This window comes from Oryctolagus cuniculus, chromosome 9 (genome assembly GCF_964237555.1).
Source record: "Oryctolagus cuniculus chromosome 9, mOryCun1.1, whole genome shotgun sequence".
In the NCBI taxonomy this organism is placed as follows: domain Eukaryota; kingdom Metazoa; phylum Chordata; class Mammalia; order Lagomorpha; family Leporidae; genus Oryctolagus; species Oryctolagus cuniculus.
The window spans coordinates 71,471,480-71,487,962 of record NC_091440.1 but is presented as its reverse complement, the minus strand read 5'-3'; the positions used below and the strand labels follow the sequence as shown (position 1 = coordinate 71,487,962).

Sequence of the window (16,483 nt, the reverse complement as noted above, 5' to 3'; positions counted from 1 at the left end):
GCTCACTAGGCTAATCTTCCACCTGCGATGCCGGCACCCCGGATTCTAGTCCTGGTTTGGGCGCTGGGTACTAGTCCTGGCTGCTCCTCTTCCAGTCCAGCTCTCTGCTGTGGCCTGGGAGGGCAGCAGAGGATGGCCCAAGTGCTTGGGTCCCTGCACCCACATGGGAGATCAGGAGGAAGCACCTGGCTGCTGGCTTTGGATCAGTGCAGCACTGGCCGTAGGGGCCCTTAGGGGAGTGAACCAACAGAAGGAAGACCTTTCTCTCTATTTCTCTCTCACTGTCTATAACTCTCTCTCTGTCTCTCTCACTGTCTAACTGCCTGTCAAAAAAAAAAAAAAAAAGAAGAAGAAGAAGAGATAAGGGGCAGGAGGCAGGTGTTTAGCGCAGTGGTTAAGATGTCCACATCCCATATCAGAATGCCTGGGTTTGAGAGTTCCACCTCTACTCCTGACTCCAGTTTTTTGCCACTGAAGACCATGCTGGTTTTCAGATGATGGCCTAAATACTTTTTTTTAACCTAGAAACCTTTTATTTAAGGCATACAAACTTCATGCATTTCATACACACAATTGGGAACATACTTATTCTTCCCACCCCCCTCTCCCTCCCACCCATATTCCCATCCTTCTTCCTCCTCCCTCTCCTATTTCCATTCTTATTTTTTACTAAGATCTATTTTCAATTAACTTTATATACATAAGATTAACCTTATACTAAGTAAAAAGTTCAATGAATAGTAAGAAAAAAAATAAACTGTTCTCAACAGTTGAGACAAGGGCTATTCAAAGTCATTGCATCTCAAAGTGTCAGTTTCACTTCTATAGATTACCTTTCAGGTACTCTTTTAGTTACCACAGATCAAGGAAAACATGTAGTATTTGTCTTTTGGGGACTGCTTATTTCACTAAGTATGATGTTTTTCCAGTTGTATCCATTTTGTTACAAATGACAGGATTTCATTTTTAACTGCTGTGTAGTATTCCACGGTGTACACATCCCATAATTTTTTTATCCAGTCTTCAGTTGACAGACATCTGGGTTGATTCCATATCTTTGCTACTGTGAATTGAGATGCAGGCCTAAATATTTTGGTTCCTGCCCTCCATGTGGGAGACGTGGATTGAGCTTCTGGCTCCCAGCTTCAACCTGCCCCAGCCCCTGCTGTTGAAGGCATTTGGGGAGTGAACCAGCAGATGGGAGCTCTTTGTCTTTGTCTGTCTGTCTACCAGCAGATGGGAGCTCTTTGTCTTTGTCTATCTGTCTGTCTCTTTCTGCATCTCTATTAAATTAATAAATATTTTTCAAAGAAAGGTTAAGAAAGGGATATGCTGTGCATGTGTTGAAATATTGCGCAGTACCCCATAAAAATATACAAGAACTGCATAGAAATAAAAATTTAAATAAAGTAATTAAGCTTTACATGCAGAAAAGCTTTACATAAAAAAGTCCAAGTTAGAGAATACTGTGTATAGCACATTTGCATCACAAGTAAATTGTGTGTGCATATACATATTCAGCAAAGGAAAATGTGCATGGGGCAAAGTCTAAAGGAAGTCAGGCACAAGCTTTGCAGAGTCTTCTCCCAGAGGTCACCCAGGATGTGCTTATACTGTTACTTCAGAAACAGGTTGTGACAACACTTGCTAAATGTCATTTGCATGGTAAGTCATGAAGAACCTAGTACCCAGCGTTTTTATTGGTGACTGGTCACATAGGTACCCTCTGCTTAGCACATACCAAACTTCTAGACACCTAGAAAGAAAGCAGGTGTTCCACATATACCATAATACTTAGGCAAAGAGAGCCACTCTCCACATCTAAGGAATGGTGAAAATTCTCATGTAATCTAAGTTCCCAGAGACCAATCAAGGGCAATATTTTATTTTATTTTTAAAAATTTTTAAGAGGGGCTGGCGCTGTGGTGTAGTAGATTAAGCATCAGCTTTTAGTGCCAACATCCCATATGTGTGACAGTTCCTGTCCTGGCTGCTCCTCTTCCAATCCAGCTGTGTACTATGGCCTGGGAAAGCAGTAGAAGATGGCCCAAGTACTTGGGCCCCTGCACCTGCATGTCAGACCTGGAAGAAGCTCCTGGCTCTTGGTTTTGGATTGGCTCAGGTCTGGCTGTTGCAGCCATTTGGGGAATGAACAAGAGGATGGAGGAATTTTCTCTGTCTTTCCCTCTGTCTGTAACCCTGCATCTCAAATAAATAAAATCTTAAAATTTTTTTTAATATTTTATTTATTTGAAAGGCAGAGTGACAGACAAGGAAAGATGCAAAAGAGTGAGAGAGATCTTCAATCTGTTGGTTCACTCCCCAAATGGCCACAACAATGGGACTGGGCCAGGCCAAAGGCAGGAGCCAGGAACACCATTCGGGTCTCTCCTGTGGGTGCAGGTGCCCGATTACTTGAACCATCTGCTGCTTTCTCAGGTGCATTAGCAAGGAGCTAGATCTGAAGTGGAGCAGCTGAGATTCCACCCAGTGCTCATACTGGAAGCCAGCATCATAGGCAGCAGCTTAACTTGCTGAACCACAAGTCCAGCCCCCAAAAGGGCAACATTTTAATCAGGCCTTTCTAAGGGTAGGTTGCTGTGTTACTTCTTTTCTACACAGTTGTCATCTTCATCATTATTGTCAAAAGTCACCAAGCTAGTGTCTGACCAAAACCTGAACTGTTACCTTTTTCCCCAGAAACCTTTTATTTAAGCAATACAAACTTCATGCATTTAATAAATACAGCTTTAGGAACATAGTGATTCTTCCCACTATACTCACCCTCTCTCCTGCACTCTCACCCTTCTTCCTCCTCCCTCTCCTCTTCCCGTTATAATTTTTTTACTAAGATCTATTTTCAGTTAACTTTCTATACATACTGATTAACTAAGATTTCAACAAATAGCATGAAAAAAGAAGAAAACTTTTCCTCGACAGTTGAGACAAGGACTGTCAAAGTCATTGCATCTCAAAGTGTCAATTTCACTTCTATAGATTACACTTTAGGTGCTCCATTAATTATCACAGATCAGGGAGAATATATAGTATTTGTCCTTTGGGGACTGGCTTATTTCACTAAGTATGATATCCTCCAGTTTCATCGATTTTGTTGCAAACAACAGGGTTTCATAGGTTTTTTTAACTTCTGTGTAGTATTCCATGAAGTACATATCCCATAAGTTCTTTATCCAGTCTTCAGTTGATGGACATTTGGGTTAATTCCATATCTTAGCTTTTGTGAATTCAGCTGAAAGAAACATGGAGGTACAGATAACTCTCTCATATGCTGATTTTGTTTCCCTTGAGTAAATTCCTAGGAGTGAGATGGCTGGGTCATATGGCAGTTCTATATTAAGATTTCTGAGTTGTCTCCATACTGTCTTCCACAGTGGCTGTATCAGTTTACATTCCCACCAACAGTGGATTAGAGTACCTTTTTTTTTTTTGACAGGCAGAGTGGACAGTGAGAGAGAGAGACAGAGAGAAAGGTCTTCCTTTGCTGTTGGTTCACCCTCCAATGGCCGCCGCAGCTGGCGCGCTGCGTCCGGTGCACTGCGCTGATCTGATGACAGGAGCCAGGTGCTTCTCCTGGTCTCCCATGGGGTGCAGGGCCCAAGGACTTGGGCCATCCTCCACTGCACTCCCTGGCCACAGCAGAGAGCTGGACAGGAAGAGGGGCAACCGGGACAGAATCCGGCGCCCCGACCGGGACTAGAACCCGGTGTGCCGGCGCCGCAAGACAGAGGATTAGCCTAGTGAGCCGTGGCACCGGCCATAGAGTACCTTTTCCCCATATCCTCACTAGCATTTGTTTTTTGTTCATTTCTGTATCAAAGCCAATCTAGGCCGGCACCCCGGCTCACTAGGCTAATCCTCCGCCTGTGGCGCCGGCACCCCAGGTTCTAGTCCTGCTCGGGGTGCCGGATTCTGTCTCAGTCTCCCCTCTTCCAGTCCAGCTCTCTGCTGTGGCCCGGGAAGGCAGTGGAGGATGGCCCAAGCACTTGGACCCTGCACCCACATGGGAGACCAGGAGGAAGCACCTGGCTCCTAGCTTCGGATCAGCACAGTGTGCCGGCTGTAGCAGCTATTTGGGGGCTGAACCAAAGGAAGGAAGACCTTTCTCTCTGTCTCTCCCTCTCTCTCACTGTCTATAACTCTCTCTCTCTCTCCATCTCTCTTTCTCTCACTGTCTAACTCTGCCTGGCCAAAAAAAAAAAAAAAAAAAAAGCCAATCTAACTGGGATGAGGAGAAACCTCATTGTGGTTTTGATTTGCCTTTCCCTAATGGCTAGTGATCCTGAGAATTTTTTCATGTGTCTGTTGGCCATTTGGATTTCCTCTTTTGAAAATGCCTGTTTAAGTCCTTTGCCTATTTCTTAAGTGGGTTGTTTGTTTTGTTGTTGAGTTTCTTGAGCTAATCCTTTATCAGTTGCATAGTTTGCAAATAATTTCTATTTAGTTGGTTGCCTCTTCACTTTGCTGAGTGTTTCTTTTGCAGTACAGAAACTTCTCAATTTGATGTAATTCCATTTGTGAATTTTGGCTTTGATTGCCTATGCCTCTGGGGTCTTTTCCAAGAACTGTTTGACTATGTCAGTGTCTTACAGAGTTCCCCAGTGTTCTCTAATAACTTGATAGTGTCAGGTTGTAGATTTAGGTCTTTAATCGATTTTGAGTGGATATTTGTATAAGGTGTAAGGTAGGGGTATTGCTTCATACTTCTGCATGTGGAGATCCAGTTTTCCCAGCATTATTTACTGAAGAGACTGCTGTTGCTCCAGGAATTGATTTTAGCTCCTTTCTCAAAAATAAGTCAGTTGTAGATGCAGGTATTGATTTCTAGCATTTATCTTCTTTTTTTAAGATCAACATTAATTTATTGTTCACAAATACTCTCAGAACATGTAAGAACACTGAGTGCTATTCAGAGCCCACAGGGATCTCACATGCAAGCAGAGTGAAAAAACAGGAGCTGTGGGAAGCAATTTTGCAGTATTAACTGGGGGCAGTGGCCTGTTTGCAGTGAGTGGACATGATAAGTATAATTTACTAAAAGGACACCTGGCTTTTATCTTCTGTTCCATTGGTCTATCCATCTGTTTCTGTACTAGTACCAGGCTATTTTGATTATAACTGTCCTGTAGTATATCTTTGAATCTGATGTTGTGATGCTTCCAGCTTTGTTTTTATTGTGTAAGATTGCTTTAGCCATTCGAGGTCTCCTGTGTTTCTTTTTTGCCTTTTTTTTTTTTTTTTGACAGGCAGAGTGGACAGTGAGAGAGACAGAGAGAAAGGTCTTCCTTTACTGTTGGTTCACCCCCCCCAATGGCCGCTGCAGCTGGTGCACTGCACTGGTCCGAAGCCAGGAGCCAGGTGCTTCTCCTGGTCTCCCATGTGGGTGCAGGGCCCAAGCACTTGGGCCATCCTCCACTGCACTCCCAGGCCATAACAGAGAGCTGGCCTGGAAGAGGGGCAACCGGGACAGAATCCGGCGCCCCGACCGGGACTAGAACCCGGTATGCCAGCACCGCAAGCGGAGGATTAGCCTATTGAGCCGCAGTGCCAGCCTCCTGTGTTTCTATAGGAATTTCAGCATCTTTTTTCTGTATCTGAGAAGAATGTTATTATTTTGGTTGGTATTGCATTGTATCTATAAATTGCTTTTGGTAATATGGACATTTTTATGATATTGCTTCTTCTAATCCGTGAACATGGAAAATTTTCTTATTTTTTATGTCTTATTCTATTTCTTTCTTTAATATTTTGTAATTCTCATTGTAGAGATCTTTGATATCCTTGGTTAAATTTATTCCAAGGTTGTGAATGGAAGGGGAGAGGGAGTGGGAAAGGGGAGGGTTGTGGGTGGGAGGGACGGTATGGGGGGGGAAGCCATTGTAACCCATGAGTCGTACTTTGGAAATTTATATTCATTAAATAAAAGATAAAAAAAATTTATTCCAAGGTATTTGATTTTTTAATAGCTATTGTGAATGGGATTGATCTTAGAAGTTCTTTCTCAGCTATGGCATTGTCTGTGTATACAAATGCTATTGATTTTTGTGTGTTGATTTTATATCCTGCCACTTTACCAAACCCTTCTGGGAGTTCCAATAGTCTCTTAGTGGAGTCTCTTGGATCTTCTATGTGTAGGATCATGTCAACTGCAAATAGGGATAGTTTGACTTCCTCCTTCCCAATTTGTATCCCTTTGGTTTCTTTTTCTTGCCTAATGGCTCTGGCTAAAACTTCCAGGACTATATTGGATAGCATTGTTGAGAGTGGGCATCCTTGTCTGGTTCTGTATCTCAATGGGAACACTTCCAACTTTTCCCCATTCAATAGAATGCTGGCCATGGGTTTGTCATAAATTGCCTTGATTATGTTGAAAAATGTTCCTTCTATACCCAATTTGCTTAAAGTTTTAATCATGAAAAGGTGCTGTATTTTATCAAATGCTTTCTCTGCATCTATGGTTTTTGTACTTCAGTTTGTTAATGTGATATATCACATTGATTTGTGAATGTTGAACCATCCTTGCGTATCAGGAGTAATTCCTACTTGGTCCACGTGAATGATCTTTCTGATGTGTTGTTGGATTCAATTGGCTAGTATTTTGTTGAGGATTTTTAAGTCTATGATCATCAGGGAAATTGGTCTGTAGTTCTCTTTCTCTGTTGGATCTTTTTCTGGTTTAGGAATTAAGGTGTGCTGGCTTTATAGGAGTTTGAGAGGATTCCCTCCCTTCCAGTTGTTTTGACTAGCTTGAGAAGAATTGGAGTTAGCTCTTTAAATGTCTGGTAGAATTCAGCAGTGAGGGGGCTGGCGCCATGGATCACTTGGTTAATCCTCCGCCTGTGGCACCAGCATCCTATATGGGCGCTGGGTTCTAGTCCCAGTTGCTCCTCTTCCAGTCCAGCTCTCTGCTGTGGCCCAGGAAGGCAGTGGAGGATGGCCCAAGTGCTTGGGCACCTGCACCCGCATGGGAGAGCAGGAAGAAGTACCTGGCTCTCGGCTTCAGATCGGCGTAGCTCTGGCCATGGTGGCCATTTGGGGATGAACCAATGGAGGGAAGACCTTTCTCTCTCTCACTGTCTAACTCTATCTGTCAAACAAACAAACAAACAAAAGAATTCATCAGTGAAGCTATCCGGTCTTGGACTTTTCTTTGCTGGGAAGGTTTTTATTACTGATTCAATTTCAATCTTGGTTATTAGTTTTTTAGGTTTTCCATGTTTTCATGGCTCAATTTAGGTAGTGTGCATGTGTTCAAGAATCTATCCATGACTTCTAGTTTTCCCAATTTGTTGGCGCACAGCTTTTTGTAGTAATTACTGATGATTCTTTTTATTTCTGTGGTGTCTGTCGTTACATTTCCTTTTTCATCTCAAATTTTATTGATTTGGGTCTTCTCCTTCTTTTTTTGCTGCTGTTTTTCTAGGTCCTTGAGATGCGTTGATAGCTCATTTATTTGGTGCCTTTCCAGTTTCTTGATGTAGGCACCAATTGCTATAAACTTTTTTCTTAACACTGCTTTTGCTGTATACCATAAGTTTTAGATGGTTGTATTGTTGTCTTCATTTGATTCCAGGAACTTTTTGATTTCTCCAGTGACCCATTGTTCATTTGGAAGCATGTTGTTCAATCTCCATGTGTTTATATATGTTTTAGAGGTTCTTGAGTTGTTAATTTCCAACTTCATCCCATTGTGGTCAGAGAATATGGATAGTATGATTTGGATTTTTTTTTAATTTGCTGAGACTTGCTTATGGCCTATCATGTGATCTTTCATAGAGAAAGTTCCATGCACTGGTTAGAAGAATGTGTATTCTGCATATGTAGGATGAGAAGTTCTGTAGGTATCTATTAGGTCCATTTAGTCTATAGTGTTGATTAACTCTGCTGTTTCCATTTTGATTTTCTTTCTGGTTGATCTGTCCATTGCTGAAAATAGGATATTAAAGTCATCCATTACTATTGTATTGGAGTCTATGTCTCCCTTTAGATCCATTAACATTTCTTTTAAATAACCAGGTGCCCTGTAATTAGGTGTATATACATTTGTAATAGTCACATCTTTCTGTTTAATTGATCCCTTAGTCATTACATAGTGCCCATCTTTGTTTTTACAGTTTTCATGTGAAAGTCTATTTTGTCTGGTATATGATGGGTACACTAGCTCTTTTTTCTGTTTCTGTTAGCATGGAATACCTTTTTCCATCCTTTCACTTTCAGTCTGCATATATCTTTTTTGGTGAGATGTGTTTCTTATAGGCAGTAAAATAGATGGGTTTTGTTTTTTAATCCATTCAGCCAGTCTGTATCATTTAACTGGAGACTTGAGGCCATTTACATTCAAGGTGACTAATGATAAGTAATGACTTGGCCCTGCCATTTTTCCATTTTTTACTTCGGATTTCCTATGGAATTTTACTTGTAGATTTTCTGCCTTCACTTTCTTTCATAGTGATGACCATGTTTCTGTGTTTCTGTGTGTAGCACATCCTTAAGCATATTTTGTAAGGCTGGACAACTAGGGACAAATTCTTTCAATTTGTTTGTTATGGAAGGTCTTTATATTGCCTTCATTCATAAATGAGGGCTTTGTAGGAAACAGTATTCTGGGTTGACTTTTTTTTCTCTTAAGACTTGGACTATAACTTGCCATTCCCTTCTAGCCTGTAGAGTATCTGATGAGAAGTCAACTGTGAGTCTAATTGGAGATTCTATGAAAGTAACGTGGCATTTCTCTTGTGTGCATTTTAGAATCTTTTCTTTATGTTTTACTGTGGAGAGTTTGACTACAATGTGTCATGGTGAAAATATTTTCTGGTTATATGTATTAGGAGTTCTATGTACTTCCTGTACTTGGATGTCCCTTTCTTACTCCAAATTAGGCAAGTTTTCTGTAATTATTTCACTAAAATTCCTTCTAATCCATTCTCTCTTAACATGCCTTCAGGAACTCCAAAAACTCATGTTGGGTCATTTGGTAGTATCCTATGAATCTCTGACACTCTTTTTTAGTTTTCCTATTTCTTCTTCCTTTTTTTTTTTTGAGTCTGATTGTAAAATTTCCAGAGATTTGTCTTCTTTTTCTGTTTTACTGAGTCTGTATTTTCACTGTATTTTAATTTGTTCTATTAAATTCTTCATTTCTAATATTTCATTTTGATTTCCCTTTAAAATCTCAATTTTGTGGGACAAATTTTCATTCATGTCATGTATGGATTTCTTTAGTTTGTGAATTTGCTTCTGCTTACTTTTTTAAAAAAGACTTATTTATTTATTTGAAAGTCAGAGTTACACAGAAAGAGGAGAGGCGGGGGGGGGGGGTCTTCCATCTGTTGGTTCACTCTCTAATTGGCTGCAACAGCCAGAGATGTGCTGATGCAAAGCCAGGAACCAGGAGCTTCTTCTGGGCCTTTCCATACAGTGCAGGGTCCCAAGGACTTGGGCCATCTTCTACTGCTTTCCCAGGCCGTAGCAGAGAGCCGGATTGGAAGTGGAGCAGCTAGGACTCGAACCAGCGCCCATATGGGATGCTGGCTCTACAGGCAGCAGCTTTATCACTACACCACAGCTCTAGCCCCTGCTTCTGATTACTTCTAAGTAATTCTACAATCAGTTTTTAAAATTCCGTTTCTGGCATTTCTTCAATCTCTTCATCTTCACATTCTAGTATTGAAGTGTTGTGTTCTTTGGGGGGCATTATGTTGTCTTCCTTATTCTTGTTTTTTGCTGCATTTATTATTAGGCATTTCTGTTTCTTTTTTTTTTTTTCTTTTGGTTCTCTGTGATGGCTTTTATCTTTGGACTGTTCCTCTGTGGCTTAGTGGAGTGTCTGCTCTTTCAGTGAATACTCAAGAGGTGTATCCTGGGTGTGGTCAGGGAACTTTGTTCAGTGCTCCAAGGTAAGGGGAGTGTCTAAGATGACACCCTAGTTGGGTGTGGTAAATTCTCTCTCTCTCTCTCTCTCTCTCTCTTTCTCTCTCTTTCTCTCTCTTTCTCTTTTCCTCCCTCCCTCCCTCCCCCTCTCCTTCTCTCTCTCATAACTCTGCCTTTCAAATAAATAAATAAATCCTTAAAAAATCTACTCATAAAATATTAGTGGATAAAAATAAGTTAACGTGGACCAGAGTCCACTGCAGCTTTAAAGCATTCTTTTGCTTTTGGTGTATATGTTACTTTAATACTAGTATTTAACTTTCCTGATTTAGTATAATTACTCTTTGTCTTTTCAGTTTGAGGGCAATAACTTACACCAACTTGTTCTGAAGATTTGCCAAGCGCATTTCACCCCAATATCACCAAGATTTTCTCATGATCTTCGGTCCTTGGTATCTCAGCTCTTTAAAGTATCTCCTCGAGATCGACCATCTGTTAATTCCATTTTGAAAAGGCCCTTTTTAGAGAAACTTATTGGCAAATACTTGACTCCTGAGGTGAGTTCTGGGTGACTGCTGGGATTTTGACAGAGACGTGGTTCCCAGGGTATTGACACACCTGTTCTGCTTTAGGTCATTCAGGAAGAGTTCAGTCACCCACTCATCCACACGGCCACATCAGCAGCTTTAGCACCTGCTGAGAAGGCCATTCGGGGTAAGAATGATTTAACCATGCAGTCAAAAAGTGTTTATTATGCATGTCTCACACAGCAAAGTATAAGGCTGGCAGCATTGGTGAAGGAATTCCACCAAATATGTTGAACACGAACATTAAAAAAAAAAATATATATATATATATATGAGCAGTATAAGCAGGAGAATCGTCTTGTCAAGTGGCAACAGGTGGGGGGTGCCAGAAAGTTGTCCTTATGTGTCTAGCTCAGGTAGAACCCAGAGGAGCCAGCTCCTTTTCATTAGTTGGGAAACTTGATGAAGCAGAGGTCATGTTAGTGGAGATACTTAAAGAGGTTGAATCCAGGCTTTTTGTGTGGAGAGGATGGAGTGGGAGAAGGTTTGCAGACAGACATGGGATGATGAAAGGAAGCTTATTTTTCTGAAATACGGAGGATAGACTAGTGATTATGAATTCTTTTGCAAATGCCCATGGGAGTTGAAGTTAGCATCTTGAAACTTATCAGTGACAGAAAACAATTACCATAGGACCACCCCACGAAGACAGCAAGTGATCCTGTATGATAATGCTAAGTAGGCAAAACAACTTTGGTCATAATGTCAAGGAGCTGCTGAAGTGATGGTTGCTGTGTGTGTACAGAGGAGAAGGCATTAAGGAAGAGAAAGCTACCAATTCCATTGATGCTGTGGAAGTAAGAGTGGAAGATTGAACCGTAACTGCGTGTCTGGGCTTAAAGGATCAGAAGTAGAGAATCTCTCCATAACATCTATGGTGGGAAAATACTATCCACTGTGTTGGATTAACTAAAGTCAAGGAAAGCTACAATGGGAAAATGAATGGGCCTCTTTGCCCTGCTTAATTTGACCTTTTTTTTTTTTTTTTTTTTTTTTTTTTTTTTTTTTAACAGAGTGGACAGTGAGAGAGAGACAGAGAGAAAGGTCTTCCTTTGCCGTTGGTTCACCCTCCAATGGCCGCTGTGGCCGGCGCACCGCGCTGATCTGATGGCAGGAGCCAGGTGCTTTTCCTGGTCTCCCATGGGGTGCAGGGCCCAAGCACTTGGGCCATCCTCCACTGCACTCCCTGGCCACAGCAGAGAGCTGGCCTGGAAGAGGGGCAACCGGGACAGAATCCGGCGCCCCGACTGGGACTAGAACCCGGTGTGCCGGCGCCGCAAGGCGGAGGATTAGCCCAGTGAGCCGCAGCGCCAGCCTGCCCTGTTTAATTTGATATGACATTATTATATATCTGCCTAGACTGAGAATGTTTGGAAGGTAGAGGATGAGAGAAAATGTATTGTCCATATTTCTAATATAGGAAAGAAAGGAAAACAAATTTTTGAGATAAAGACAAACATATTAGAAAATCTATTCATGAGGGCAGACATCTGGTGCAGCAGTTAAGACACTGTTCAGGATGGCAGCATTCCTTATCAGAGTGCTTGGGTTTAAGTCCCAGCTTCAACCCTGATTCCAGCTTCCTGCCAATGTGCACCCTGGGAGGTAGCAGTTGATGGCTAAAGTACTTGGGTCCCTGCCACCCATATAGGAGACCCAGATAGAGTTTCAGACTCAGGGCTTTGGCCTGGCCCATGTTGTGGGCATTTTAGGGGGTGAACCAACAGATGGAAAACCTCTCTGTTTCTCCATATCTCTTTGAATTTTTTAAAAAAAAGATTTATTTTATTTATTTGAAAGGCAGAATTACAGAAAGAGAGAGTGAGACACAGAGAGAGGTCTTCCATCTGCCATTTCACTCCCCAAATGGCTGCAAAGGTCAGAGCTAGACCAGACTGAAACCAGGAGCCAGGAACTCCATACAGGTCTCCCATGTGGGTGCAGGAGCCCAAGCGCTTGGGCCATATTCTGCTGCTTTCCCAGGTGAATTAGCAGGGAGCTGGATTGGAAGTGGAGCAGCCAGTACTCAAACTGGTGCCCATATGGGATGCCAGTGTCACAGGTAGCAGATTTACCCACTCTGCCACAACACCAGCCTTTCTTTTTGTCTTTAAAATAAAATTTAAGTAACTAAATTAAAAAATTAAAAATAAATAAAAGCTATAAAAAAATTTTTAAAAAGCCTACCCGTAAATTGCAACCAACAATGTGATATAAATGGTGTGGCTCAAAAGCCCAAGCTCTGATTACTACATTTAATTACTTTTGCCATTATCCCATGCATATTTTTTCTGTAGATGTTAAAATTAATTCCTAATTTAAAAACATTTATTTATTTGAGAGACATATATAGGGAGAGTGGGAGAGACAGAGAGAACTCCCATCCTCTGGTTGGCTCCCCAAATGCCTACAACAGCCAGGGTTGGGCTAGGACCAAAGCCCATAGCCAGGAACTCAATCCAGGTCTCCCATGTGTTTAGCAGGAATTCAATTACTTGAGCTACTACAGCTGCCTCCCAAGGTACACATTAGCAGAAACTGGATCAGGAGCCGGAAGCTGGTATTGAATCTAGGCACCACTATATAAGATGCAGCCATCCTAACCCACATCTTAGCTGCTAGACCAAGTGCCTGACCCCCTAGTTTTTTAAAAATAGTATGATATGTTACTAGAGCTGTGTAAAGGAGCTCAGGAATTATTGTTTTCTCCAAAGAAAATACATAGAAGTTTTTCATCAGTACTTTTCTCACTGTGTATAAAATATCTCCAACTAAAATAAACTTAACTGTGGTATCAGATCTAGTTTATGTCAAGTGTCAATGTTAAAGGTATAGAAATGCTTTTAAATGATGGTATTCTGTTTTGCTTAAATAAGATTTTAAAATACGGAAAGTGAGATTCCAGGTAAAGTGTCCACCAAGATCAAGGCTATCAGGACCAGAGAAAAAGAAGGACATATTATACAGAAATGAATGGAGACCCCCAGCTGGAGCCCCGGAGCCCATGTCCGTAAGTGGTACTAAATCCTCCTTCTGATTCTTAACCTTTGGTGTGACCTGATAGACCTATCTGCAAGTCTTCACGTGGTACAGTCTAATTAATTTGGAACCCAGTAGTTTTGTACTTATTATAAAATCCTTCTGTAGTGTGTACTGCAGGGGTACTTCATGGGACAACTTCTAGTTATATGTGTTTTTAAAAAAATGTTTTAAAAGATGTATTTTATTTATTTGAAAGTCATAGTTACAGAGAGAGGTAGAGCCAGAGAGAGGTCCTCCACCCACTGGTTCAATCCCCAAATGATCGCAACAGCTAGAGCTGAGCTGATTCGAAACCAGGAGGCAGGAGCCTCCTCCAGGTCTCCCACGTGGGTGCAGGGGCCCAAAGACATGGACAATCACACACTGCTTTCCCAGGCCATAGCAGAGAGCCAGATCAGAAGCAGAGCAGCTGGGACTCGAACCAGCGCCCAAATGGGATGCCTGCGCTGCAGGCTGTGGCTCTAAGCTGCTGTACCAGAGTGCCGGCTCCTTTTTTTTTTTTTTTTTTAATTTTTAAATAAGATTTTGTTTATTTGGAAAGCAGAGTTACAGAGAGAACAGAGAGATCTTTCATTTGCTGGTTCACCCAAATGGCCACAATATCCAGGGCTGGGCCAGGTTGAAGCCAGGAGCCTAGAACACCATCTGGCTCTCTCATGAGGGTGGCAGGGATCCAAGCACTTGGGCCATCCTCTGCTGCCTTCTATGGAGCATTAGCAGGGAGCTGGTTGGAAAGTGGAGCAGCTGAGACTTGAACCAGCAATCATATGGGTCGCTGGGTTGCAGGCAATGCCTTAACCTGCTATACCACAGCTCTAACTCCTTTTTTTTAATGCTACATTTTTAAAATAAAGATTTGTTTATTTGTTTGAAAGGCAGAGTTACAGAGAGAGGGAGAGACCTTACATCCACTAGGTACTCCTCAGAGGGCTGCAGTGGCTGGGTTTGAGCCAGACCGAAGCCAGGAGGAGCCTAGAACTTTATCCAGGTCTCTCACGTGGGTAGCTGGGCCCCAAGCAATTGCGCCATCTTCTGCTGCTTTCCTAGGAGCATTAGCAGAGAGCTGAATCAGAATAGGAACAGCCAGGACTCAAATTGGTGCCCATATATGACACTGGCATTGCAAGTGGTGGCTTAAACTGCTGTGCCGTGATGCTGGTCCCTAAATGCTATGATTTGTTACAAGTATACAATGATTTTCATTTTCCTTTTATAACTGAAATTCTTCTAACTTCTTTGAAAAAGTAGGGATTTTCTATAAAAGTGAGTAACTTAGCCACAGAAAACACTCTTTACTTCATATTTTAATTCTAACATGCATACATATATATACATATATAAAGGAGACACTTTTATTATATAATAACTGATCTTCACCTAAGGGTTCTTTATGCTTCGTTACTTGAACCCACTTCAGCAGCGTGTTTAATCTTCATGCTAATGAATTACTCCTGTTATATAAATGATAAAATGGTTATTGCCTTTTAGTTGGCAAATTGTATTTCTAAAGGCACATAGTGTAATTAGAGGGCAATTTGGAAGTACATTTACTAAATGTTTACTTAAAAGACATTTTAAAAAATGTGTTAGTTTATAAACAGATTTACTTTATTTTTTTGAAAGGCAGAGTTACAGAGAGAGGTCTTGCATCCACCAGTTCACTCCCCAGATGGTTGCAACAGTCAGGGCTGGGCCAGGCTGAAGCCAGGAGCCAGGAGCTTCTTCCTGATCTCCAACATGGGTGCAGGGGCACAGAGAACCGGGCTACCTTCTGCTGCTTTCCCAGGAACATTAGTAGGGAGCTGGATTGGAAATGAAGCAGCTGGGGCTCAAACCAGCACCCACATGGGATGCCAGCATCGCAGGTGGGGGCTTTATCTGCTATACCATAGCGCCAACCCCTAAACAGATTTTAACTATTGGTTAAATTATTGACCAATTAATAAATTAACCTTTGTTTAATAAAATTTTAACTTTAAGGAATTTTAAAAAGTGCATTGTGATTCAGAATACTGTGTATTAGACATGTGGGAGAGCAAAAGTAAATTAAGTTAGGAGAACTGTGGAATAAGTTGACATTTTTTCTAATCCTTCCAACAGCAATGAAATAAATGGGTCCACATAGGAACCACTTCAGATGTTCTTCTTACTGTTCAGGATTAGAGAAAATCCTAAAAAATCTATTTATTTCCTCCCAATACTTTTATTTCTAACCAATTTTCAGTTAAGTAATTAGTAATTACTTCTGGACTTTATACAATGAAATTATAAAATGAAGAAAACTACTTTTCACTCTCAAAGAAGTAAAGATGTACGTATAATTTTTATTTAGACTATTAAATCAAATCTATATATTTAACATTTAAACAGAAAATGCCATTTTATATGATCATATATCTACAATTCCATATGGCTTATTGTAACAAAGATATGAATCATATCCATGATGTAACATGATATGAATCATATCCAGCTCCCTGCTTTTCCTACTTAGGAAAGCAACAGAAGATGGCCCAGGTGCTTGGGCCCCCACACCCACATGGGAGACCTGGGTGAAGCTCCTGGCTGCTGGCTTTGGCCTGCCCCAACCCCTGCTGTTGCAGACATTTGTGGAGTGAAACAGCAGGTGGAAGATCTCTCTCTGTCTCAGCCTTTCTCTCTCTCTCTCTAACTCTGCTTTTCAAATAAATAAATAAATAGATCTAAAAATAAAATATGAATCACATAGCATTAAAAAAATTAAAGAAGAGTGTTATAGTGCAATGGGTTAAGCCTCTGTTTGGGACACTTGCATCCCATGTTAGAGTGCCAGTTCTATTCCTAGCTACTCTGCTTCCAGTCAAGCTCCCTGCAAATGCACCTGGGAGGCAAAAGGTTGTGGCTCAAGTATTTGAGTCCCTGCCATCTACATGGGAAACTTGGATGGAGTTCTGGCTTCTGGTTTTGGCCTGGCCTAACCTGCTGTT

At 41.4% G+C, this 16,483-nt stretch overlaps 1 protein-coding gene across 1 annotated transcript in view; it reads left to right on the top strand.

The window, feature by feature from the left end:
* NEK5 (NIMA related kinase 5) overlaps positions 1 to 16,483 on the top strand; it is a 98,615-nt gene that overhangs the window by 22,935 nt on the left and 59,197 nt on the right. The window contains 3 exon segments of the mRNA XM_017350285.3: positions 10,245 to 10,445; positions 10,521 to 10,602; positions 13,352 to 13,485. Coding sequence (XP_017205774.3) covers positions 10,245 to 10,445; positions 10,521 to 10,602; positions 13,352 to 13,485 — 417 coding nt within the window.